Below are 27,070 nucleotides of genomic sequence, written 5' to 3'. Positions count from 1 at the left end.
TGTGTGGTGTGCAGAGCCCTATGTGAGTGTGGGGAGGGCAGAGCCCGATGTGTGTGTGCGGTGCAGAGCCCTGTGTGTGTGTGCGGTGCAGAGCCCTGTGTGTGTGTGCGGTGCAGAGCCCTGTGTGTGTGTGCGGTGCAGAGCCCTATGTGTGTGAGGTGCAGAGTCCTATGTGTGTGTGCGGTGCCGAGCCCGATGTGTGTGTGCGGTGCCGAGCCCGATGTGTGTGTGCGGTGCAGAGCCCGATGTGTGTGTGCGGTGCAGAGCCCAATGTGTGTGTGCGGTGCAGAGCCCAATGTGTGTGTGCGGTGCAGAGCCCAATGTGTGTGTGCGGTGCAGAGCCCAATGTGTGTGTGCGGTGCAGAGCCCAATGTGTGTGTGCGGTGCAGAGCCCAATGTGTGTGTGCGGTGCAGAGCCCGATGTGTGTGCGCGGTGCAGAGCCCGATGTGTGTGTGCGGTGCAGAGCCCGATGTGTGTGTGCGGTGCAGAGCCCGATGTGTGTGTGCGGTGCAGAGCCCGATGTGTGTGTGCGGTGCAGAGCCCGATGTGTCTGTGCGGTGCAGAGCCCGATGTGTGTGCGCGGTGCAGAGCCCGATGTGTGTGTGAGGTGCAGAGCCCGATGTGTGTGTGCGGTGCAGAGCCGGATGTGTGGGTGCGGTGCAGAGCCGATGTGTGTGTGCGGTGCAGAGCCCGATGTGTGTGTGCGGTGCAGAGCCTGATGTGTGTGTGCGGTGCAGAGCTTTATGTGTGTGTGGTGCGCAGAGCCCGATGTGTGTGTGGTGTGCAAAGCCCTGTGTGTGTGTGGTGTGCAGAGCCCTATGTGTGGTGCAGAGCCCTATGTATGTGTGCGGTGCAGAGCCATATATGTGTGTGGGGCGGTGCAGAGCCCTATGTGTGTGTGCGGAGCCCTGTGTGTGTGTGCGGTGCAGAGCCCTATGTGTGTGTGCGGTGCAGAGCCCTGTGTGTGTGGGGCGATGCGAGCCCGATGTGTGTGTGGGGTGCAGAGCCCTATGTGTGTGTGGGGAGTGCAGAGCCATATGTGTGTGTGCGGTGCAGAACCCTATGTGTGTGTGAGGTGCAGAGCCATATGTGTGTGTGCGCGGTGCAGAGCCCTATGTGTATGTGCGGTGCAGAGCCCTATGTGTGTGTGGTGTGCAGAGCCCAATGTGTGTGTGGGGGGTGCAGAGCTCTGTGTGTGTGTGCGGTGCAGAGCCCGATGTGTGTGTGTGTGCGGTGCAGAGCCCAATGTGTGTGTGTGGGGGGTGCAGAGCTCTATGTGTGTGTGCGGTGCAAAGCCCGATGTGTGTGTGTGTGCGGTGCAGAGCCCAATGTGTGTGTGTGGGGGGTGCAGAGCTCTATGTGTGTGTGCGGAGCAGAGCCCGATGTGTGTGGGGGGGTGCAGAGCCCTATGTGTGTGCAGTGCAGAGCCCGATGTGGTGGGGGGTGCAGAGCCCTATGTGTGTGTGGTGTGCAGAGCCCAATGTGTGTGTGGGGGGTGCAGAGCCCTGTGTGTGTGTGCGCTGCAGAGCCCGATGTGATGGGGGGGTGCAGAGCCCTATGTGCGTGTGCGGTGCAGAGCCCAATATGTGTGTGGGGGGTGCAGAGCCCGATGTGGTGGGGGGTGCAGACCCCTATGTGGGGCTGTTATTTCCAATGCTAGAGTGATAACAGGTCAGTGCTGGGACAGAATACTGACAGGGAATATGTGTGCAGGGGGCAAGGCTGGACAGTGAGGGCGGACGGTGCCAGCTCTGACTGTGAGGTTCGGCAGTCATGCACATCATGTTTGCTGGAGCTGAATGTAAACAAAGAGCTGCAGAGAATAAAGGGATAATTCAAAAGGAACAAAAGTTAGAAAACAAAAAATAATGTAGGGGTGTTTTATATGACAATACAGCACAGATTAGCTTACCAAAAATTTTTCACTTTATGTAGGACAACTCCTTTAAGCTATGATCTTTGGCTGGAACCACATTAATATTTCAGTAAAATATACATGCATAAGAAAGGTGAAAGACTGCCTTACCTTATCCTTGTAAAAGCATACAGCAAATAGGCAGCTGTGTTCCCTCGATCATCCAACATTTTGTCAAATGAGAAGATATAATCATTCATTCTGTTGTGGGACAAGTCTGCATATTTGATACACCCATATGCAACAGCTTTCTGTGCAGCCTCTAGCTCCTCAGGAGTCAGCACCTTGGAAACAAACAAAACAAAAGATATATTCAGTCTAATTTTAAAATTTGCTTGAAAAACACAAATCCCTATTAAAAGTTATTCTTTATTTACTCAATTATTAAAAAATTGCCCAGGTGAATCACCCACACACACTAATAGTGTAAGGAAGTACAAATATATTCAAGGGATAATAAAAAAACAATATTCCTCAATGATATTTTTTATGTGCATTTTTTTTTATTATTTTAAATATATAACAGTAGAGGTCAGAAAAAAACTAGAGCAAATTCTCCTCAAAATTCACAGATGACAATGACCCTGGTATATACCTATATCTGACCCTAACCTGCCAATGGAGGGTATGACACCCTAGCTTAGCTAGGTGCCCCCGTTCCTCATCGGCTATCCCTCACTCCCACTTCGTTTATCCTACCATATGAGGACAATAATTGTGCTACCATTGAAAATTCATTTTTTGTAAAAAAAAATAAAAATGATTGGTCTTGGTCTTCCTGTCTATCAAACACAAATCAGGCCTATATCTGCACAAAAAATACAGGAGATTATACTTAGATTTATTCCGCCTCAATCTTTGGTTTCACCTTACTGCCGGCTCAATATATCAGATTATGCAAAACAACGCACTTAACTATAGTATATAATGATAGCCAATCAAACGAGAGATTCAAACACCAAAAAATAGCTAAGACCAACCAAAATAATACAAAACCATTAATTAAGCGCACATAACACACTGGTACAATGCCAGTTCAGCATCATTATACAAATAAATAGTCATGAATGCCATAATTTATACAGATCAATCACTTCCCTTGAGTATGTGCTATGTGCACAGCTTCGACGCGTTTCTCTGCCCTTTTCGGATCATCAGGAGATCCAGGGAGAAAAGGGAATGACGATCATACAGATGCTCAGATGTCTTCTATGGTAGTGGCTGCTGCCATGAAAGTGCGGACTTAAATAGACCATATTACTGATTACAAGATGCTATACAGCGGAATACTAATCAGGCTCCTGTCTCCAGGAGTCTACTGCGCATGTCACTGTATATTCAGACACTAGAGCACTCAGACGCTTAACTGCGCATGCCTCTGCATCAGATGCCATGACAACAAACAAAACTTCCTGTTTTGACATTATACCTCATCGCGCATGGGAAGGCACCCAGAATTATTGTATATGTAAAGCGCTGTCATGGTAACCTGTACCGCTCAATATCGTGCTGTATGCTGTCTAATAATAGATCAAGCAATAGCGTTTTAAACCCTACTCTAGACATCATTAACAGATCAATCCTTGTTAATACATTCATAGTACACCGCTATCATTTTGATTATCAATCATACTCCATTTTATAGATATGAATTTACGTATTGTAGCTCTCTCTCTTATTAAAGTATCCATCTCAATAATCGTATTCAAACATGAGGAATAGATTAGAAATACATTAAAGATATCATTATATCACACTTTAATCCTAATAGCTACACGTACATAGACAAATATTTATAATCAATATTTGACATCAGGAAGCCAAATCATTAAATGCAATCACCGGTGAGTCGAAAATATATAATCAATATACAATATTAGGGTTGTAAAAACTGGACAAAATAGAAGATGGTGATGATATTTACTCCATGCCATTTGTATGGAGCTAATGAACCCCCTTTTTCGGGTCGATATCCAAAGCTATTCAAACTGGAAATCAAATCCAAAACACTCTGATGGAGCCATATAAATCAAATCTAATCAAATAAACGGTGTGAAATTAAGTCTTTCATTAAGACCATTTAGGGAATGAGATTTCAACCAGAAAATCCACTGACATTCCTTCCGCAAAATCCTATTGTCCCAATCTCCTCCTCTTGGACTAGGTCTTATCACTTCCAAGACACAGAACCGAATTGATTTCATATTACCTTGATGAAAATCCCATACATGTCTTAATATAGGGGTCTCTCTTTTATGTCTGGTGTCACCGACATGTTCCCCTATTCGTTTCCTTAACTCCCTTCTAGTCTTCCCTACGTAGTCACGGAGGCAATCACATGTTGCTAGGTAGACCAAGCCTTCGCTCTTGCAATCTGCAAAATCTCTCATATAATATTGGCATCCAGTGCTCGCACCAGTAACTGATTTGCACTGTACAATCCAGTCGCAATATTTACAGCCTCCACATCGAAATGTTCCTACAGGTCTGCTATCCAACCAGGTACCGGTGGGTGCAGGTCGACTGTAATGGCTATGCACCAATTGATCCCTAATTGAATCTCCCTTTTTAAAGGTGACCATAGGGCGGGGAGGTAAAATGTCCTGAAGGTCAGGGTCCCCCCTTAAGATCCCCCAATGTCTACGTAGGATTTGGAACACTTTTTCAGATTGATGATCAAATTCTTATTGGACCCCCATCTACATCTGGTCTACTACTCGTCTGTAATAAAGAACTCTGCTCACGGCCCAAAGCATGTTTAAATGCCCCATGAAGTACATGATGGGGATAACCTCTTTTCCTAAAGTGTCTCCTTAGATCCCTTGATTGTTCAAGGAAATCATGGTCATTTGAACAATTCCTTCTAATTCTAAGGTATTGACCCTCAGGTATACCCTTTTTTAGTGGGATGAGGTGAAAACACTCCCAACGAAGTAAACTTAGCAAAGGTGGCCTTTATATAGGTCTTAGTTAACAATATTTCATCACTACTAACATGAATTTCAACATCTAAGAATGAAAGATTTGACTTGTGAATCTCATGAGTGAACCTAAGATTAATTTCATTAACATTGATACAATCCATGAAATGGTGAAACTAATGTGGGGTACCCGCCCAGATGACCAGGAGATCATCAATATATCTCCCCAATACAAAATCAGGGGAACCCTCCATGGAGTATCAATGTTAAAGATGACCGTTTCCTCCCACCAACCCAGGAACAAATTAGCATAAGAGGGAGCACATGAGCTCCACATTGCTGTGCCCCTGAGCTGCTGGAAGTACTTGCCGTCAAACAAAAAATATCATGGAGAAATATTGTTTTTTTATTATCCCTCGAATATATTTGTACTTCCTACACTATTAGTGTGTGCGGGTGATTCACCTGGGCAATTTTTTAATAGCTGAGTAAATAAAGAATAACTTTTAATAGGGATTTGTGTTTTTCACGTAAATTTTGATTTTGACTATCCCAATACTATTGGTGTTTGTTAGCCGTCAGTCTAACTTTAGCATCCTGCTGTGATCAATAAGAAAGTATTATACACGAGGTAGTTAAAGGGGTGGTCCACTACAAAGCATAGTAGCCACGATTTAAAGCTGTGACAGATGATTTTTTTCTAAATACCTTCTGTTGTCAATTTAGCCTATAAGTGGTACTATCGCTGGCCACTAATCCACATCACGTGACCTGGGCTGCAGTGACCTCTGATGTCTGGTGATGTCATGTAAATTTACAGTTGACCCGACATCACAGAGGCGGAACCCAGTGACTGGGCTGTGGGCGGAGTTTCACATCACAGCCCAGCATCATTTGTGAAAATGGCACTCTGCGGTGAAGGAGATAACCTGCAAGATGGCGGCCTGCGATTTGCAATGAAACTTCCCACAGCTCAGTCACTCATGGAGACTGGGTTCCTTCCTCTGTGATGCGGATCAACTTCGGGAAGTTGATATGACATCACTGGACATCAGAGGTCACTGCAGCCTGGGCCACGTGAATGGGATGAGCGGACAGTGATAGTGCCGCTCACAAGTGGTATTGACAACAGAAGGTATTTAGAAAAAGCTTTCTGTCTTAGCTTTATATTGATGTGCCCACTTTGCTTTGTAGTGGACCACCTCTTTATACAATTGTCCTCAATTCAAACAAAGAATATTTCCAAACTCAAAATATGGCATCAAGAATAAATCCCATGGGGGGGCGGAGCAATGTAGCGTGGAGAGCGGCCACATAGAGACTGAGCTCCTATTATCCTGTCACTATCCTGAGTTGTTCTGATTGCCCCTATTTCTCACCCGTCCCTGTCGGCTTTCTCTTCATCAGCGGTAAGCCCCCTGGCTTCTGTGGAACTCCGCAGAGCGCTCCGGTCCGCGGGGCCCACACACAGCTCGGCGGTGAACAGGCTGTCAGCAGCCGCTGGCCATCTTATTGGTGCACTGCTGGAAGCTCGTGGTCTTGGCTGTCTGTTCTCTCCTCTCTCCCTAAAGCAGCAGATAGGCTCTGAAGAACTCGGCTGTGCTGGAATATTCACTGCAGAAGAGGGGAGTTCGATGGTGTGTGCCCTGAAAAATGGGCCCCACGCTCTCCCCCTAACCTTCATGGTTAGTGCTGCCAGCCATTTTCTTCGCCTTCTCACTTCCCCTCTCCTAACCTCTGTGCAGTGGAGCCTGAACCTGCGGACATTGGAGGCCCCTGGGGACTAAGTACTGAGCCCTGAGCACAGGATTAACGCCATAGTGGCCTTGGAGGATACTAGTCACCCTCTTCTCCCCCTTTTCTCTCTTGATCTCTGTACTGATCAATTCAAACCTGCGGCCACTGGAGGCCCTGGTGGATAGTGTATTGGTTGTAGGAGGGGGTAGAGGAGTGTGCGCCTGAACCCTGACTCTGGGACAGAGTTAACCTCTCGGTGGGCTAGGAGAACTAGTTCTCCTTCCCTCTCTCTTGCTGGACAAGTGGGGGATTGCCCCGGGACCCCCTGAAAACACCCTATAGGCTTGTTTGCTGTGGGGACTCAGAGCTCGGCCATAAACCACTACTACTGTGGAATCTATACCTGGTGTTCCCTCTTTGCATTCATTTTGTCTGATACGTGTATACAAGATGAGTCCTGACGAAAATTCAAGTGAAGCAGACAAGTTGAAGGAATTTGCTAGGGGGGACCCCTAGACTCACCACGGGGCCTAGAGGGGAAATGCTCCCACTCCTACCAAGAGTAAACCTCACTCTTCGGCCGGGGAGTAACTGGAAAAGGGAGAACTGAGCCTTCATCAGGTCTTTGAACAGTTACTCCAGGCTATATCCCTATGCAAGTCCTTCCTGTTGGGGTAAATAGAGGAGGTGCAAACTGAGGTAGGGCTTCTTCGGCAAGATCTACATGCTCTGAGGGGGCGCATTGTGGAGGTTGAAAACAGGGTATCCCATCTTGAAGATACAGTGACCCCCATGCCTTCTAAGCTCACTAAGGTGGCGGGATCTATAAATGCCTGAAGACAAAAAGCGGACGACCTCGAGAACAAAATGCAACGTTACAACATACGTGTTATAGGTCTCCTAGAACGCTCAGAAGGACAGCAGCCCAAGCAATTCCTGGAAGAATGGCTGAAAACCACCCTGGGAGACACCTTTTCCTCAACATTTGTGGTGATAAGGGCTCACCGGTTCCTACTCGACCCCTCCCTCCAGGGGCCCCCAGTCGATTCCTGGCATGGCTCTATAGTTGCAAGGTTAGGGACACAGCATTGCACACCACCTTTACTGATTTTTCTCTAGATCTTCAGAAGCAGAGTCTGATTCATGCCTGTCAAAAAGTAAAGTCGTCAGGGAGCATAACATTCTGTACTTGATGATGTACCCTGCTCATCTCTGGATCCTCCACGAGGGCAAATCGCTATTCTTTTCAACACCAGATGAGGTCTCTGAGTGGCTTCAACTTCACCCAGGATGTAAGGAAAAGTGACTTTGCTCTCTTTTATTGCCTTCCCGTCTGGATTGGTTATGGGTTTTTTTTACGCTGGGATGGGGAGATGGAAAAGCTTTACTCCCTTGGTGTTCCCTTCCAGTTTTTTAATTTTTTAGACAATTAAAATTCTCTGACATAGGAGCTCTCTCTTACTGTGGGTGCTATAACATCCATACCTTAACACAGAGGTCAGTGGCGGTATCCCCTTTGTGGTTTACAACAAAAGGCACTGGACGCTGCCTTTGCTCTTTCACGGTTTTGTGTGGGAAAATTTATCCGCATAGTGTATGTTTGTTATGCGGTTTTTCAATATTTATTCTGCCGGTATATGTGGTGCTAACTCTTTTCTTTTACAGATTACAGTGTGGAGGTGATAACGCTGATGCGGTAAAGGACTCACCATGCCCTGATCATATGTCTGAGTTATGATGGGTTCTAATTTTAAGTGTTTAGTGTGGAATGTAAGGGAGTCTTAAATCCTCTGGTAAACGAGCGAAGGTCTTTTCGCAGGTCAGGCGTTACAATCCCTCTATAGTGGCATTGGAGGAAATGCATTAAACTAGGGACATAGCTAGGTTTACCTAAATGCCTTGGGTTCAGTAGTCCACCCATGCTTTTCAAACCAGCTACTCTAGAGGAGTCTCCTCGTTAGTACATAAAACATTGCACTGAGATCTTAGGGTCGTCCACAGAGATCCTGAGTGGAGATTGTTTTTGTACATGCTGTTATTAATTCCCAAGAATATGTCAATATCTGCATTTATTATTTCCCCCTGCTAACTTGGTGATTGTTAAGAGTGCGGTCAGTATTGCAATAAGCTACCCGGATGCTCATGTGCTCTATATAGGGGACTTTAATCTAGTTATGGATAGTGGTCTAGACAGACTCCGACTGGATGATAATATGTCCCCTGAGACAACTTCAGCACGACCACATTTTCCATCTACATGCAAGGTAATGGTTGGCTGGATCTATGGAGACTAAAGGATCCAGAGCTGCAGTACACCTGTAATTTCTCCACTAAGTGCACACTTTCCCGATAAGACTATATGTTTGGGTCTAGCAGTCTAGCCATGTGGGTGGAGGGTATAGATCATGGTAATAGAGGTGTCTCAAATCATAGTCCAGTGGTACTGTTGCTCAAAGTTTAGCTGTTCACCACAGTGACCCATATGGAAACTGAACACATTCTGGTTAAAACAAATTGGGCCGAATAATAGGATCACTGACCAGCTAGACTACTAATTTTTTTAGCACACATGTGCAGCCCCGTCATGCTAATCTCTTTTGGGATACTCTTAAAACCTATTTGCGGGGCTGTCGCATCTCGAAAATTTCATATAATAAAAGGACCACCTCATAGGAGGATGATATGGTGGAACATGAGGTGAAGGAGGCTGAGGTCTGTATAGCCTACCCCTCTAATGAGAACAGGCTGAAATGGTTGCGTTCAGATAGAAGTTATACATAATATTTGGATACTAAATCCAAGCGCAAACTTTTTTTTATATGGCAACTGTATTTTGAGATGGGAAACAAATCCAGTAAGCTTCTGGCCTTTATGGTCAGGCAGCATAATTCCTCCAACACTATCCTCTAAATCAGCAGACCTGATGGGTGTATAGTTACCTCCACAACTTACATTCTGAGATGCATCTATGACTTTTACAAGTCGCTGTATAGCTCCAGGAATGAGGCAACTGTTGCAGATTGTCTAGCATATTTGGCAGATGTGGATTTTCCAAGGCTGACTGCAGCTCAGCAAGCACTTTTCGCAGCCGGAATCACTTTGGATGAATTGATTTGGCTGCGGGCAAGACTGCAGGACTTGATGGGTTTCCTGTGGAGCTGTATGGGACATCCCAGGAATTTATGCTACCACCCCTCTTGAAGGTGTTTATTCAGACCACGCAGGAAACTTCCCTCCCAGATTCCTTTTATGATGCGAACATAGTACTTATAAAGAAGGGGAAAGATCCGTTGGAGTGTGGATCATACCGTCCCATCTCGTTAGTAAACGTAGATTATAAAATTTTCACTAGATCTTCAAGCTTCCTAAGAGAGCAGATGTGTCTGTCTGCTCTCTGCTGGATGAAGACAATAAGGCGCCGTATTAGTGGCAGCCCATTGCAGCAGCAATAGTTTTAATTTGGAATTATTTTTGTTTTGTGTGAACCTTTTCTTTCTGAACCGCAGTTTTGGAACTTCTAAGGATTTTTTCTCCAGTACCTTCTCCTTTTGAACCTTGGATCCTCTGGAATGTTTCCCTTGGATGTATGCTGAACCCTTGGATTTCCCTTGGATGTATGCTTCTGAACCTTGGATATTCTGAAATGTTTCCCTTAGATGTATGCTGCTACCCACAGCTATCTGAATATACAGTATATCTGTGATCACCTTTGTAACCTAGGACTGGTAATATATGCACCTACTGCCAGGTGGCCACTACCTGTCTGGGAATTAGTACAGCTATGTCTGGAGGCGAACACTGCATGACATCTATTACGAACAGGCTTGGTGCGACAAACATGGACCAGGATTTGATTGATGTCTCAAAGTCTGTTCCTAAACGTGTTGTTTTTTTAAGGGGCCGACTTCTGGAGCTGCGCAGGCTAATGTCTTCTCCTGCAGTGGGTAGACCATGTGTCTCATGTGAGGTAAGGAGACCTTTCAGAGGTTGCAGAGCGGGCAAAAAACTTAAGGCAAGGCGAAGACTGTTTAAACCTGTGGTCCCGTCCATCATCATGGGGAATGTTCAATCACTAGGAAATAAGTCGGATGAACTGCTGGCATTAATTCGGACCCAGTGGGAGTACAAGGAATGCAGTTTGATGTGTTTTACTGAAACTTGGTTACATGGAGAGATCCCTGACTCAAGTGTTTCAGTACCAGGATTTCACATGGTCCGGGCTGATAGAGACATTATGAAGAGTGGCAAAAAAAGAGTGGAGGAGTTATACTCTACATAAACAACGGATGGCGCAATCAGGGGCATGTGACAGTAAGGGAGCGCCATTGTTGTCCAAACATTGAACTGCTAGCCGTTGGCCTCAGACCTTACTATATTCCTAGAGAATTCTCGCTTGTAATTGCAATAGTGTTGTACATACCACCATCAGCAAACCATGAGGCTGTAGGAGAAGTGCTGTCAGGAGTCATTGCTCGGCTCCAGATGAAACACCCCAACTTGCTTACTGTAATCTCTGGGGATTTTAATCGGGCTAAAATTTCAACTGCTTTACCTAAATTCTATCAATTTGTTAAATGTACAATACGTGACAAAATTATTTTGGATTTACTTTATGCTAATGTCAAGAATGCTTATTCATCGTCTGCCCTGCCGCCCTTGGGGAAATCTGATCACAATCTTATACTATTGTCACCAGTCTACCAGCCTGCTACAATTAAAACAATTAGAATGTGGAATCCAACAAATGAACAGGTTTTACAGGATTGTTTTCATCTTACAGACTGGGATGTGTTGCTTGGGACAATGGACGAGTATACAAATGTTAATGAAGTGGTTGGTAGAGTGACTGACTTCTGCATTGATATGTTGGTGCCTGTTAAAAAGATTAGGTGTTTTGCAAATAAGCCATGGATAACAAAAGAATTGAAGCATTTGCTCAACAGGAAAAAAAAGGCATTTAAATTAGGCGACAAAGAGGAAATTAAAATGATACAGCATGAATTGAAGTATAAAATAAAGGAGGCCCAGAAAGTCTTCAGAATTAAACTTGAAAAAAAACTGTCCCACAATAAGTCCAGGAGGTTTGGTCAGGAATGAAATTACTGACTGGGCTTAAGTTGAGGTCTGAGCATGGGGGAGGAAAACTGGACAAGGCTAATGAGATGAATGAGTATTTCAATAGATTTAGCAATACATGTGTAACGCCAACTGTCAGAGGATGTGAATCTGGTGCAAATTCTGCAACATTGATATTGGAGGATGAGCAGACTAATTTCAGAGTCTCCGAAAATTATGTGAGGAGGCAGTTTAAGTCACTTAACATTGGTAAAGCTGCAGGGCCAGATGGACTCAGTCCACGTGTCCTTAAAGTGTGTGCAGGCCAGCTGTGTACAGTCTTTACACACCTATTTAATGGAAATCTACAAACACAGAGGGTACCAGTGTTATGGAAAACTTCCTGTCTGGTTCCGGTACCCAAGACTACAACTTCTGCAACCCTAAATGACTATCGTCCTGTAGCCTTAACATCTCATGCTATGAAGACCTTGGAAAGATTAGTGCTTGCTCACTTGAGTCCGAGGGTGAGGGCTTTTATTGATCCCCTACAGTTTGCTTACCAGCATAGATTGGGGGTGGGCGATGCTATTCTTTCTCTGTTACATACTGTACATTCATTTTTGGAGAATGACGGAACCACTGTGCGAGCAATGTTCTTCGATTTCTCGAGTGCATTTAACACCCTGCAGCCACTTTTACTACACAAAAAGATGACTGATATGAATGTGGCGGAGGGGATGAGAAATTAGATAACTGACTACCTATCAGATCGGCCACAGTTTGTACAGATGGGAGCAGTTGTGTCTAGCAGATTATTGAGCAGTGTAGGTACCCCTCAGGGAACGATGCTAGCGCCCTTTCTATTCACACTGTATACATCAGACTTTCAGTATAAATCTGATTTTTGCCACCTTCAAAAATTCTCGGATGACTCCGTGGTTGTGGGATGTATTAGGGGGGGACCAGGGGGATAAGGAATATAGAAGGGTGGTGTCGAATTTTGTGGATTGGTGCCATGGTAACTATCTACAACTAAATGTTAAGAAAACTAAGGAATTGGTGGCCAACTATAGCAGGAGAAAGATGGATTGTTAACCGATCACTATTGCTGGTCAGGAGGTAGAGCAGATGGAGAGTTACAAATATTTGGGGGTCCACTTGGATAGCAAACTGGACTGGAGATGCCACTCAGAGATGGTCTACAAGAAGGGGATGAGCAGATTGTATTTCCTAAGGAAACTGAGGTCTTTTAATGTGTGCAGCAAAATGTTAGAAATGCTCTACCAGTCTGTAGTGGCAAGTGCCATCTTTTTTGCACTCATATGCTGGGGTAGTAGTGTGCGGGTCTCTGATGCTAATAAGCTGAATAAGCTTATCAAGAAGGCAAGCTCTGCTGTTTGTTGCAATCTGGACTCTTTTGAGGAGGTAGTGGAGAGAAGAACTCTGAAAAAGTGTATGGCGATTATGAATAATAATGCACATCCATTATATGAGCTATTCATGAGACAGAAGAGCACCTTCAGTAACCGGCTAATCCTTCTGAGGTGTAAGAAGGAAAAATATAGGAAATCATTTGTGCCAACTGCTATGGGAATGTACAACAATAACATTAGTGTTAAATAATCAAGGTGAATGTCTACTTTATTTCTTCTACTTTCAGTTCACCCGCTGTGTATGTCCTAATCTAATGTAGAATGTTCTTCTGTCAACTCTACTGTCTTGTCAATTAAGTAATTCATGTTATGATTTAAGTTGCGCTGCTGTGATAGACTTTATTGATCCCGTGGGAAATTATAGTATCGTATCGTATCGTAAAATCTTGGCCACTAGGCTGAACTCTATCATCTTGGATATTGTTAGCCTGAATACAACCTATTAGAGATGGCACCACGCAAATTAAATGGAAGCGTCCTACCACCCATACATAAATAGACAAATGCCACACAAAATTTATGGGAAATAGGGCACAGCTTGACCATAGATGCACTGGAAGTCCAGAATTTAAATGTAAAACAACAAGACACTTGCTGTATGGAAAAAGTGAACAAGTTTAATAAGTACAGTATATTAAAATACCATTAAAAAATGGGAAGGACTCACAAAAAGAAAGAAAAATGAGTCCCCCATATATCAAAGGGTACATACACACCAATACCTCAATAGCAAAAAGTAAGCAATACAGGCTATCAATCATATACAGCCAAAAAGTGCAAATATATAGTAATAAATATTTAAATCATGTTAGAAAGGTACAGAACAAGGAAAGCCTGCAATACAATACCATGGTTTGAATTGTAAAAGAGGTAATGTGGATACACCTGCCTGCCAAATATTGTTAACCCTGATCAAATGGGATTTATTCAGGGGAAGAGTACTTCCATCAACATTAGAAAAGTTCAGTGTGTTGTCCAATCAAGCACCCTAGTGAAAGATAATAAGTGGGACCTAGCCTCGCTGGACGTGGCCAAGGCATTTTATTCTTTGGAGTGGAATTTCCTATTGGCCTGCCTCTAAAACATTGGATTCTGTCCCAGATTCTGAAACTGAATCCAAATGTTATATATGTTATATGCTTATCGGTCCAAAATGGTGGTCAATGGCTTTTCCTCAAACTCCTTTCGCTTGGGAATGGGGACTCGGCAGGGGTGCCCTCTGTCACCGGCTCTCTTTGCCCTTGAAGCCCTGGCGATTAAGATTCGTTCTAATAAACTGATACAGAGTATACAAATTGCAGATCGAGTGGATACCATAGGACTATATGCAGATGATATGATCATAATAAGTTCAATTACTGGAGGATAAGTAATTACTCCAGTAATTGAACTTATTATAGTTTGAACGAGGTTTCTAGTTCTTTGAAACCTGTTACCGTACCACTCAGTTTATCCCTCCCCTTTTGCAGTTTTCTGTTCGCGGAGGCGTAGGGGTATTCTTCCCACGCCGCTGAACTTTGTTCACCTCTCTGACACTAGCTCCGTATTGCATTTCATTGAAGGTTCCACAATATACTCCACACATAGCCCTCGGCCATCCGCTCTCTTCTAGCAATTCCTTGACAGCATTTTGAGCTCCATCATTATACCCTTAGGCTGCCTGCTTAATAGGAAACCACCTTAGGACGATGATGAATTACGACTCGGGGCGGTAGTCCTGTGGTTGATGTCTCTGCTCCTTCATGACATCGTGCTGTTTTTCTTTCTTTTACACCAGGTTCTAACCCCGTGTATGTCGTTCAGTATATCTTTTATATATCTATTTTGTTGTTTCTTTTGTCAGGATTATTGTACATGTTTACTGTATGTTAGTAGAAGTGTGTATATAACTGTTTTTGATCATAATTCAATATTCAGGGAACTGTTGGAACATACAGATTTCTAGAATGATCAAGATTCTGCCCGCTTTCAAAGTTTTTTTCAGGATGGGTGTTTCCTATGACATCATTACATGCTTTTATACTTCACCATCTCACTTGAAACCAGATTTGATGTTCTCTTGCCAATGTCCTGATGAAGGGAGCTGTGTCTCCAGAAACGCATAGACTTGTGCATGTTATTAAAGAAGCATTAATCTCTTCCTGGATCCATTGAGTCCTTGGCGCGGAATTAAGACCCTTCTTCTATCACTCTCTGTTATCAGCCAACTTTGGGACTGCTGCCTGGACCTGGATCTTATATATGCCTGTATAGTGGTTGTGACTGGCACAACCATTATAGGTGAGTGTGTTTTTATTACATATCTTCCTCCCTTTTTTGGGGTAAGACCCTATTGCGCTTTTCTTTCCACAGTTTCTCATCTACTTCCCAAATTTAGTTATTCCCTTTAACAAAGTGCTGTTCCAGTTCCTAAATCCTTTTTCTCCTCCCTGAACTCATTATCCGGGTTTATATGGGGTAATGCAAGACCTAAGTTAAAACTGACTACGCTATGCAAGTCTAAACAACTGAGAGGGGCAGCATTGCTGTTTTTTTTACTGTATTACTTATCTGGCCAATTAAAAGAGTTATCCTTATGGATGCCTGGCTCCTATCTACCAAACTCGGAAAGTCATCTTTTGCACAGGTAGCGGGGCCAAGGTGTCTGCTTGTTTTTTTGGAGATGGATAAACTAACTAGGCTCACCAAAAATACTGCCACTTCTTAGGCTGGCGCGACAGGTTTGGAGACAAGCCAAGTAGGTGTGTTTGATACCATTGATGAAATGACCTTATGGCAGAATTCGTACTTCCCCACGTTATTGAATCACCCGACTTCCACATTATGGAGTTCACATGGCGATCTTGTTCTAAATGATATATATGATCAAAATGTTTTGTTGTCTTTTGACCAGACCCTGTCCCAATTTAAAGTGGCTAGATGTCACTTCTTTAGATATCTACATCTCAGAACAGTGATCCAACATCACATCCAGAACATGTCAGTGACCACTTTAATATTCTCTTTTGATTTGATAGGGGTTCCATGTTCTGAGGGTCCTAAAGGACTGATTTAATCTCTATACACTTATTTACTATCTGTGGGGAACGATCCCAGCCACTGACCGTCAGGGGGAAATGGGAGCTATTAGTCTTGAATATACAGGAGGACTGGGAGGAGATTCTGGAGTCCCCAAGTATAGTACATCAGGCATATTTAACCCCACTGAGACTATTCAAAATGCGTTACCAGGCGACACCGGATTGCTTGCGGTGTCACGGGGAGGATGCAGACTTTATCCATATGATTTGGGGATCCCCGAAGATTGCCTCCTACTGGCGAAAGGCTGTCTCAGTCCTATCCTCCCTGGCCTTTTTCTCTAAACCCCTCTATCCACTTCTCTGTCTGTTTGGAGTTCTGGATGAGGGGACATGGTCATGGACATGGACTACAGCTAGGCAATTATACTTATGCTGTGCATCATCACAGATGCCTCACAATGAATAGATATCAGACTATATAACAGGACACGTTTGACTGACTTATCCGTTTGACTTATTTCAGCCTTCTATGAATATACTTCATATGTCTCTATCGTGTACCTGTAAGTCTTTTTTTTATTGCTGTTTAATAAACAAATTTAAAAAGAATAAATCCCATTGTCGCAATCTAAAAATAGACTATTTTTTGATAAGTAACTTAACTGAAGTTGCTTTAACCTCTTTACCTCCGCACTAGCTTGTTTTCACCTGCCTGATCAGGCCAGTTTTTCCCAATTCTGACCAGTGTCACTTTATGTGGTAATAACTCTGGATCGTTTCAACGGATCCCAAGGATTCTGAGAATATTTTTAGTGACATATTGTAATTCATTATAGTGGTATATTTAGGACAATAATTTTTTCATTTATTTGTGAAAATATCGGAAATTTGGCTACATTTTTTTATTTTTATGCCCCTGTTCTCTTCACCACTGAGTGATTTTCTGTTTTTCTTCTAAAAACCGTAACTTCTATTTTTCATCAATAGAGCCATATGATGGCATGTTTTCAGCAGGATCAGTTGTACTTTCGAATGACAGCATTAATTCTGCGACATATTGTACTGGAAAATAAAATCCAAGTGCGGTGAAATAGCAAAAAAAAGTGCAATCCCTCGATTATTTTTTTTATTCATGATGTTCACTATAAGGTAAAACTGACCTGACGCATGATTCCCAAGGTCAGTACGAGTTCATAGATACCAAACATGTATCGTTTTTGTTTTTTTTGTTTTTTATTACAGTGGTGGTAAAAAAATCAGAAATTTGTCAAAAAAAATTGCACTTTGGCACCTAGTTTTTAATTTTCAAAAGGGGTAATGTGAGAAAGAAAATTAACCCCTTTACGACCAAGAACGTACTGGTATCTCCTTAGTCACCTATCGCCCATTACCGAGTGTTCTGGCAGCAAGCCCACTGTAATCCCCACACATGTCTGCTGATCAGATCAGCAGACATGTGGGGCTAACAGGTGCAAGTGGATTGGAGATCCGCATGCACCTGTTAACCCTTTAGATCGCGCTGTCAAAAACTAACAGCACAATTTAAATGGCCAAGGCGGGGATCCCATGTGTTGCTATGGTATCACGGGGTCAGCTGATGACCCCTGACGCTGCAATAACTCGCTTTCTGTGATAACCGACAGAGTGCTGGGTCTCTCAGGAATGCTGCATTCTGCTGCTCATAGCGATGCTTTGATCAGCAGAAATGAACAAGTGATCGGACACTTCAGTAATAAAGTCCCCTAGGGGGTGTAGTAAAATATAAAAGTAAAAAAAAAGTTTAAAAGATAAAAAAAAAACCCCTAAAAGTTAAAATCACCCCCCCTTTTGCCCCACTAAAAAAAAAAAAAAATATATACATATTTGGTATCGCCGTGTTCAGAAATGCCCAATCAAAATATAAAATCACTTAATCTGATCGACACATGGCGTGAAATAAATTGCAAATGCCAAAATTATGTGTTTTTTTTTTTTAAATGAAATAACAGGCGATCAAATAGTAGCATCTGCACAAAAATTTTATAATTAAAAACAACAGCTAAGACGCAAAAAACAAGCCATCACGGAGCCCCAGATGCTGAAAATTGAGAATGCTATGGGTCGAAGAAAATGGCGACAAAAGCGCTGGTGACACTAGGCAGTGGGCGTTTAATAGCATGTTGGCATGCCTCTGTGGGCGTGCTAACATGCTAAGAGGGTGGTAAAACGTCCTTGCTACTAGTCCCTGCACTCATTAGCATATCATAAAGGATTTTTAGAAATACTTTTTATAAATATATCTTTATGTATGCTACTATAGCCTGGGACAGTAAGACAGGGATTAGCATTCTGCACCTAGACCTGTCCGTGGTTCTGGGTACAAATTGCACCTGACAGGTTCCCTTTAAACAGCCGCCTTTGTCATGCTGTTCACATTTTTACATCATGAAACCAAGACTACTCCTAACAATTAATAAACAGTACCTCACTATTACAAGGCTTCAAGTAGGATGTTCTCAGAGAGAAGTGGCCACTGAATTTAGAGTGTCACAGAGTGTCCTCATCAGGTTGCAACAGAAATACAGAGACACGGGAAGAGTCACACAAAGGCATACAAGTGGATGTCTTTTGGCCACATCCCACACTGATGGCAGCTTCATTGTGACAATGCCCCTTGGAACTGGATGATGAATGCCACACAACCCCAAGCACATTTAATGGAGCGGAAAGGCAACCAAATGTCACGTCAGACCATTTGACATGGTTTACGTCAGTGTGGTGTGCGTGCTAAATGACCTGCAAGGGTTCCTTATCACAACATCAGGCACAGGCATCGTCATGTGTGGGCCTCATTGCTGTTCACTGATGAAAATCGTGCTGAGCAGAAATTATGGCCACCAATGATGCTGGAGATATCAAGGAGAGCGCTAGGCATTGCCACTGTTGTCACTAGATGAGTCATTGGTGGTGGTGGTGTTACATTATGGGCAGGTGTGTCTAGTCAAGACAGAACTGTCCTACACTTTGAGTGGTACAATGACAAGCCTCAACAGCTTGAATAACATCATTAATCCAGTCATTGTGCCTCAGCAGGAACATAAAGGCCTAACTAATTTAATCTTTTTGGAAAACAATGCTCTAGATCATCAAGACTGCATCCTTGGGGAACAACTGATGGAGACTAGGGTATCTGAAATGAAATCCCATAAAAAAACCTATGTAGAGGCTCCTAACGCTATAGTCCAGAACCTCAATGACTCTTTAAGAAGAGTAGGATGTCATGCCTCAGTAGACAATAACTCGACTTGTGAACAGCATGAGCAATTGTTGTCAAGCAGTAATTGATGCTCCAGGTCATATGACACGTTATTGAGACAAAATACATTTGGAGGAGGGGGGGGGGGTATATTCACCACTGTTGTTGGCCTTTGTTTCAATAAATTATTTGAGATGAGAAAATCACCATTGCATGCTTCTACTTAAATGCCCTAGTTTCATGATAAAACATCACTGTAGCCTGAACTTTTTACATTTTATGTAAATTTCACCCAAGAGCCAAATATCCCTTTTTGAGAGTAGTGTATATACCAGGATGGGCCCATGATGGAGATCATTTATACCAAGATTAGGGACATATATATATATATATGGAAGAGGCCCAGATGGGGGCCATTTGTACAGAATGCATCATGACTCATGACCACATATTTTGCCTCAATTTTTTTCCCCAATATTTTCAACCTCTATAACAGATGCGTCTTTTGGTCTGGTGCTTCTTATAGTGTCATGACGATATCAGGATCTTTGGAAAGTACAGATTCTGGCACTCTTCCTTCCGACTCCTCTGATGTATGTGATCAGCGCAGTTGGATATTGACTAAAAGGGCCACTTAATATGGTGGTTATGGTGGTCTCCTAAAAAGAGCCACTCTTTGGCTAGGTCCTTCCCGGAGGTATATCTGGCTAGTTTCTGTGTCAAGACTCCTAACAGAGGCTCCACAGACTTTTTAATTTGCATATTTCCCAGGGGGCAATGCACCTAGGATTTCATTGTGTTGAACGCCCTCGTTGGCTGCCGGCAGTGTTTTCTCTGGCTGGTCTCCCCGAGATCAGTGATTGTTTTGTCTTGTTGATCTACTAAGCATTGCTCCCACCTGGCCAGAATCCTACTCCACACTGATGAGGGGCAATACCCCGAAACAGCTGTCAGTGGATGGATACCTGGCCTTGGTATTTCCCTTGTCATATCTTTAAACTTGTCAAAGAGTTGGATATTGACTAAAAGGGCCACTTAATATGGTGGTTATGGTGGTCTCCTAAAAAGAGCCACTCCTTGGCTAGGTCCTTCCCGGAGGGATATCTGGCTAGTTCCTGTGTCGAGACTCCTAACAGAGGCGCCACAGACTTTTTTGGTTTGCATACTTTCATGATAAAACATCACTGTAGCCTGAACTTTTTACATTTTATGTAAATTTCACCCAAGAGCTAAATATCCCTTTTTGAAAGTAGTGTATATACCAGGATGGGCCCATGATGGAGATCATTTATACCAAGATTAGGGACATATATATATGGAAGAGGCCCAGATGGGGGCGATTTGTACAGAATGCATCATGACCCATGACCACATATTTTGCCTCAATTTTTTTTTTCATATTCTCCACCTCTATAACAGATGCGTCTTCTGGTCTGGTGCTTCTTATAGTGTCATGACGATATCAGGATCTTTGGAAAGTACAGATTCTGGCACTCTTCCTTCTGACTTCTCTGATGTCTGTGATCAGCGCAAAGAGACACTGGCATTGACCCACAGACATAGTAAGACTAGCAAGAATTAATCCCTCCTGGGCTGCTCGTTAAACTCTTGTGATCACTTGCAGTGGGGAAGCCACTCACGTTCGCTTCGCTCCCCTTTATGCTGGCTGGACTATTCCATTAATGTCAGCTGTAGCTTTCCTACACTATTCTGGTGAGGTGTTGTGATCCAGACTTACTGATGGTTGTTGTATATTTTTGCTGTGTGCGGTTGTGATGTTAACCCTTGTTGTTTTTTTGTTGATGCCTTCCTGCTCTTGCTTTTCGTAAGTCTCTTACCGTTTATTTCTGTGAGTTTGCAGTGTGTTTGAGTTTTTGTTTTCCAATGACTAAATCTGTGTTTCCATCACACTGCTGAGCCTTCCTTCCCCGGGGTGGTGGTGGAGGTGGGGTAACAGATTAGATCTGGTCAGGAGAATAGTAATAATATATAATATTTATTCACTTATATAGCGCTATTAATTCCACAGCGCTTTACATTCATTGGCAAGACTGTCCCCATTGGGGCTCACAGTATGTTTCGGGAGTATGAGAGGAAATGGAGTACCCAGAGGAAACCCACGCAAACACAGGGAGAACATACAAACTCCTTGCAGATGTTGGTCCTTGGTGTGATTTGAACCCAGGACCTCAGCATTGCAAAACTGCAGTGCTAACCACTGAGCCACCGTGCCGCAGAGTAAGGCACAGGACTCCTCCGGAATCTCCACATTCAGTGCTAATCCGGTGGGGATAGCCTAGGATCTCCTAACATGAGGGACAGTATATTAGCTCCCTGTCTCTCGCTATACTGCAGTCATATCGTGTCATTATAGATGGCCTCATTTTAACTATATTTCAGCATGGACTAGATTGCTGCATTAGCGAGGCAATTGCAGACCTCATCTCTTCAGGTGGCTGGGACAGGACAGTACAGCAGAAAGCTTAGTCTGCCACACCAGTGCAATCTGTCAATCTGTCTAATCAGAGCTCAAGCTGCCTTTCAAGGAAAGATTTTTGTAGAAGTGCAGCTGGTTTGCAACTTTCAGAAAGGAATGTAAGTTATATATCTGTTTATGTCCCCACTTCTCTGGTAGTGAGGAAAAGCCGGTTGAAATTATTTTCTCTCTAAGGCCCCCTTCACACATCAGTGATATTGGTACGTATGTGCTTTTTTTTTTATACGTACCAGAATCACTGACATACGCAGACCAATTATAATCAATGGGTCTGCTCACACATCAGTGATTTTTCACTGAACGTGTCTCCGTGCAGCGTACATCTGTGGCCGTGTTTCTGCACGGAGACAAGTCCGTTTTTTTCTGGCATCACTGATGACCCACGGACCACACTATGGTGTGATCCGTGCGTAATCTGTGAAACACGTACCAGAAAATCACGGACATATTAAATATTTTCAACTTACCTTGCCTGCGATTCGCTCTGCAGCCTCCGCTCTCGGCAGCTCCTGCCTAGCTGATGAATATTCATTAGAGCAGGAACAGCCGACCAGGAAGTAGCTGCAGACCAGGGGAGTTCAGCACCATGGACAGCAGGAGTGAAGGCAGGTGAGTAATGTCCATATGCAATCACGGATTGCACATGGACAACCCACGTGTGCCGTGAATCACGGAACACGGAGGGACATGTGCGTGTTTTACACGTCAGTGAAGAAAGTCAGCGTTTTTCACTGACGTGTGAAACGGGCCTTAAGTGGGTATCCACAAGGGTAAACCTTTTCCTTGCCCTCTGATTCTCCTGTACCAAGGGTGGACAGGTTTAACTCGGCACTCGGGCTCATCTATGATTATTCAGATAGAACTTCATTAACAGAGTTAAAGATGTGTTCTCTACAACAGGGAAATCGGATTGCAGAGGATAATTGCACTGAACTCCGATACTGGCCCACGGACACACAGTGGAACGGATTCTGCATTGAAAAGCAAGTTTTTCCAGGGGTTGTCTGATAGGGTAAAGAATGTGTTGGTTATGTATGAGACCCTTTCTTCTTTAGAGTGTGCTATGTCCTTGGTAATATACAGTATATTGATAGCTAAGTTCGGCAGAGCACCCATGAATCTAAATCATCTGGGGAGGGGTTTCTGTACCTACATTACATTAGAGGCCTCACCTGAGCCCATATAGCTAGGAGGGATGTTCCGTGGGAGAAAAACCTCCACTTCACTAAAAAGGGTTGGAGTTTTTTTCAGTGGTATAAAGGTACACTTTTTCAGTGCCTGTTCCTGGATGCCCAGGGAAAGATGGTAGTCTGAAAACTTCTAGACCCAGGTTGTTTTGGGGATCCCAACCTGGGTCTATGTATATCCGCCATAATGGTGTCTCAATGTTTAATACCTGCCAGGATTAAGCAAAAAAAGTCCCCAAACTAAGTGGATGTATAGGACCTCCACAAGATAGAGAACCAATAGACTGAAGGTCCAAAATTTAAAGCCACAGATGTGATGTCAACACCAAAAGATTAAAAAAAATATTAAATTTTATTGATAATCATAAATATTTGACAAAACAGGGAAAATACTTTTCCAATAGACAAAAAAAGGGACACCACAGATACCTAACAAAGGTACAATTCATGTATAAATAAAAAATCAAATGATACATGGACTAATAAAAATGACTACAAACAAGTTAACAAGTTATTAATATAACAAGGAAATAATATGAGCAAGCCGATTCACTATGCGCAAAATATGCAAAAGGTGCCTCCAACATATCAGAAAAATATTGTTTGCAATATATAATACTAGCTGTACTACCCGCCTTCGCCCGGGTTAATAACTGTTGTTAACAAAATAGAATGTATTACCAAAAATTTATTCTGCACACAAAAAACACAAAACAAATAGAAATGTAATTATTAAAAGGCAAAAACTAAGCTAATAGAAGCATTTCACAACATATATTTCAACACCACAGATATTCCACATAGATTTAACTAAATTGGCCAAATAATGTGCTCCGTCTGTCTCTTTCCCAGTCTGTCTCTTTCCCCGTCTGCCTCTCTCTGTCTGTCTCTTTCCTTGTCTGTCTCTATCAAGGTCTGTGTCTTTCCCCATCTATCTTTGTCTGTCTCTCTGGCTGTCTCCTCCTTCCCTGTCTGCCTGTCTCTGTCCCTGTCTGCATGTCAGTCTGCCTCTTTCACTGTCTGCCTCTTTCACCGTCTGCCTCTTTCACCGTCTGCCTCTTTCACCGTCTGCCTCTTTCACCGTCTGCCTCTTTCACCGTCTGCCTCTTTCACCGTCTGCCTCTTTCACCGTCTGCCTCTTTCACCGTCTGCCTCTTTCACCGTCTGCCTCTTTCACCGTCTGCCTCTTTCACCGTCTGCCTCTTTCACCGTCTGCCTCTTTCACCGTCTGCCTCTTTCACCGTCTGCCTCTTTCACCGTCTGCCTCTTTCACCGTCTGCCTCTTTCACCGTCTGCCTCTACTATCTGTCTCTTTAACCGTCTGTCTCGGTCTGTCTCTCTCTATCAGTCTCCCCACCGACATCTTATTAACTCGCATATAAGCTTCTTATACTATGAATGTCTTTTGTTCCTATAGCAACCAATCACAGCTCCTACTAATAACCTGTAGTTCCAGGCTCCATTTACTTTATTGGAGGCATGTTTTTAGGCGAGTAACTGTAAAGCGCAGGGTTAAATTTTCCTGTCAAAACATAGTCTACGACGTTCCCTGGGTCACATGACGTGTCTGTGCAAAATTTCATGATTGTAAATGAGATGGTGCAGATACACTTTTCGTTTCACTTTTTCCCCCATTATGTAGATAGGAGCAAAATTGATTGGTAAATTGGAACGCGCGGGGTTAAAATTTCACCTCACAACATAGCCTATGACGCTCTCGGGGTCCAGACGTGTGAGTGTGCAAACGTTTGTGGTTGTAGCTACGACGGTGCAGATGCCAATCCCGGACATACATACATACACACATTCAATTTATATATTAGATATTAGATGTGCAAAAATATGCATAAAGTGCATCAACAGCATCATGAGAATGAAGCCAATCAGTTATGTGATATGTGCTGAACTAAATTACTGTATGTGCAAAAACCCAAAGGTACAAAACTGCATACAAGTGTAATCAAATCACTAGTGCTAACCAGAGCTCTAAGAGATAAAAACTGCATATACAAGTCATCAGAACACTAGTGCATATTGGGGTGCTGCAAAAAGGCTAAGGTATATGAATGCAGTTTATACTTATTAAAGCAAACCAGGATACAGTTAAAAGTAAATACAAGTGTTGGTATAAATTAAATTACCTTGAATGGAGAAATGTTTGCAGGAATCCCTTGGTGCCGTGTCCCCTACGCCTATTTGCCCTGTTTTATCAAATATTTATGATTAATTATCAATACAATTGAATATAGTTTTTAATCTTTGGTGTTGACCTCATATCTGTTGTCTTAAATTTTAGACCTTCAGTCTGTTGGTTATCTGCCAGGATCAAGGTTGGGGGCCTAAAAATTCCTATTACTGTTTTTCTAGACAGTGTTTCAGAGACAAACAGGATCGATGAACAGTTTGCTTATTCCAGAGGGTTGGATTTGAAGGAGTTATCAAATCCTGTTCAGATATTTGGCATTGATTCTTCACCTCTTACTCAGGGGGGCTTTTTTGAGTGTGCACATGGGCTGGAACTCCCTGTATGGGTATTGCATTCTGAGCGGATTTCATGTCATATACTCAAGAGCCATCCTGCACAATTGGTATCGTAGTTTCCCTGATTAGCCTTACATCACCCCACAATAGAGTGGCAAAATCAGGAGAAAATGAAATGGAGTACATATTCTAAAGACCACTGTTTGGGTACCTGTATTTTGGCAGTCACCACTAGCCTTACTGGACCTCTCTGATTTTTCTGACATGTTCTCAGAGAAAGGATGTCAGGAGTTGCTGCCCAATAGCCCTTACGACTGCACCATAAGGTCAAGAGATCAGCTCTCAATCAGTACATAACAAAGACTTTATCAAGGGGGCATATTACTCCATCTTTGTCACCAGCTACGGCTGGATTCTTTGTTAAAAAAAAAAAAGAAAGATGGCGGGTAAGGCCGGTTTCACACATCCGGCTTTTCGCCGGTTTGCCGGATCCGGCGCTCTCCCATACAGTGACTACAGTACAGTGACAGCGCAACAAGCGCCGGTCACATGCTGTTATGTGACCAGCGCATGTGACCCGAAGTTACAGCGCTGTCACTGTACTGTATTGTCTGTACGGGAGAGCGCCGGATCCGGCAAACCGGCGAAAAGCCGGATGTGTGAAACCGGCCTAATGGCCGTGCCTGGACTTCCGGGAGCTCAACCAAATAACAGACCTTTATCCTCTTCCACTCATTCCTGACCTTTTTAATTAGATTGCCAGTGCTAAATGGTTCTCTAAACTTGACCTTAGGGGGGCCTATAACCTGATCTAGCTCAAACAGGTAGATGACTGGAAAATGGCCATTAATAAGCTGGAGGGGCACTTCGAAAACCTGGTAATGCTGTTTAGGCTTACAAACGTGCATGCTGTATTTCACCACTTAATTAATGATGTGTTTTCTCATCTTTTGGGGGCAGTCTGTAATCATTTGCTTAGATGACGTTTTCATATACTCACGAGATTATGGGTCTCATGTGGAACATGTCAGACACGTACTACAAATTCTCAGAAAGAATAAGTTGTATGCTAAACTTGAGAAGAGTGTATTCGCCATACCGGAACATCCTTTTTTGGGGTATATAATTTCAGTGGCAGGTTTTCCAATAGATCCCACTAAATTAAAGGCTATAGTAAAATGGGACCATCCTTGAAGCCTTAAGACTCTGCTAAATTTTTTAGGTTTTGCAAATTATTACAGAAAATGTATTAAGAATGGTGATGGGCAGACTCACAGATAACTGGGACCGGTGGGTCTACTCAGGTTAAAAAGAAACCCCATTTCTGGCCAGGGACTGATCCCGCTTATCTGGCCGGATGCGGGTCCCCATATAAGTCTATAGGGACCAGAATGCGGGGATTAAAAATGTTGGTAGAAGAAATAGGAGCATGCGCTTCATACTTACAGAGGCTCCGGTGCGGCTGTAACTGCTTACATGCCGCGCATTCACCGTCATGAATATGCACTCCTTTCCTTGCTCACCAGCATATGTGATTGGTTGGCTCAAAATTTGGAGGGATGTGGTAGCCTATGTATCTGCTTGT

At 43.3% G+C, this 27,070-nt stretch overlaps 1 protein-coding gene across 5 annotated transcripts in view; it reads right to left on the bottom strand.

The window, feature by feature from the left end:
* The window catches only part of RARS1 (arginyl-tRNA synthetase 1), a 736,258-nt gene that overhangs the window by 69,245 nt on the left and 639,943 nt on the right, over positions 1-27,070 (bottom strand). For all 5 annotated transcript variants that reach the window (XM_075344555.1, XM_075344556.1, XM_075344557.1 and 2 more), the window contains one exon: positions 2,028-2,200. In XM_075344555.1, coding sequence (XP_075200670.1) covers positions 2,028-2,200 — 173 coding nt within the window. The remainder of the gene's footprint in view (positions 1-2,027; positions 2,201-27,070) is intronic.

This window comes from Anomaloglossus baeobatrachus, chromosome 4, assembly GCF_048569485.1.
Source record: "Anomaloglossus baeobatrachus isolate aAnoBae1 chromosome 4, aAnoBae1.hap1, whole genome shotgun sequence".
In the NCBI taxonomy this organism is placed as follows: domain Eukaryota; kingdom Metazoa; phylum Chordata; class Amphibia; order Anura; family Aromobatidae; genus Anomaloglossus; species Anomaloglossus baeobatrachus.
The sequence above is the reverse complement of the archived record's forward strand: the minus strand, read 5'-3'. Positions and strand labels throughout refer to the sequence as shown.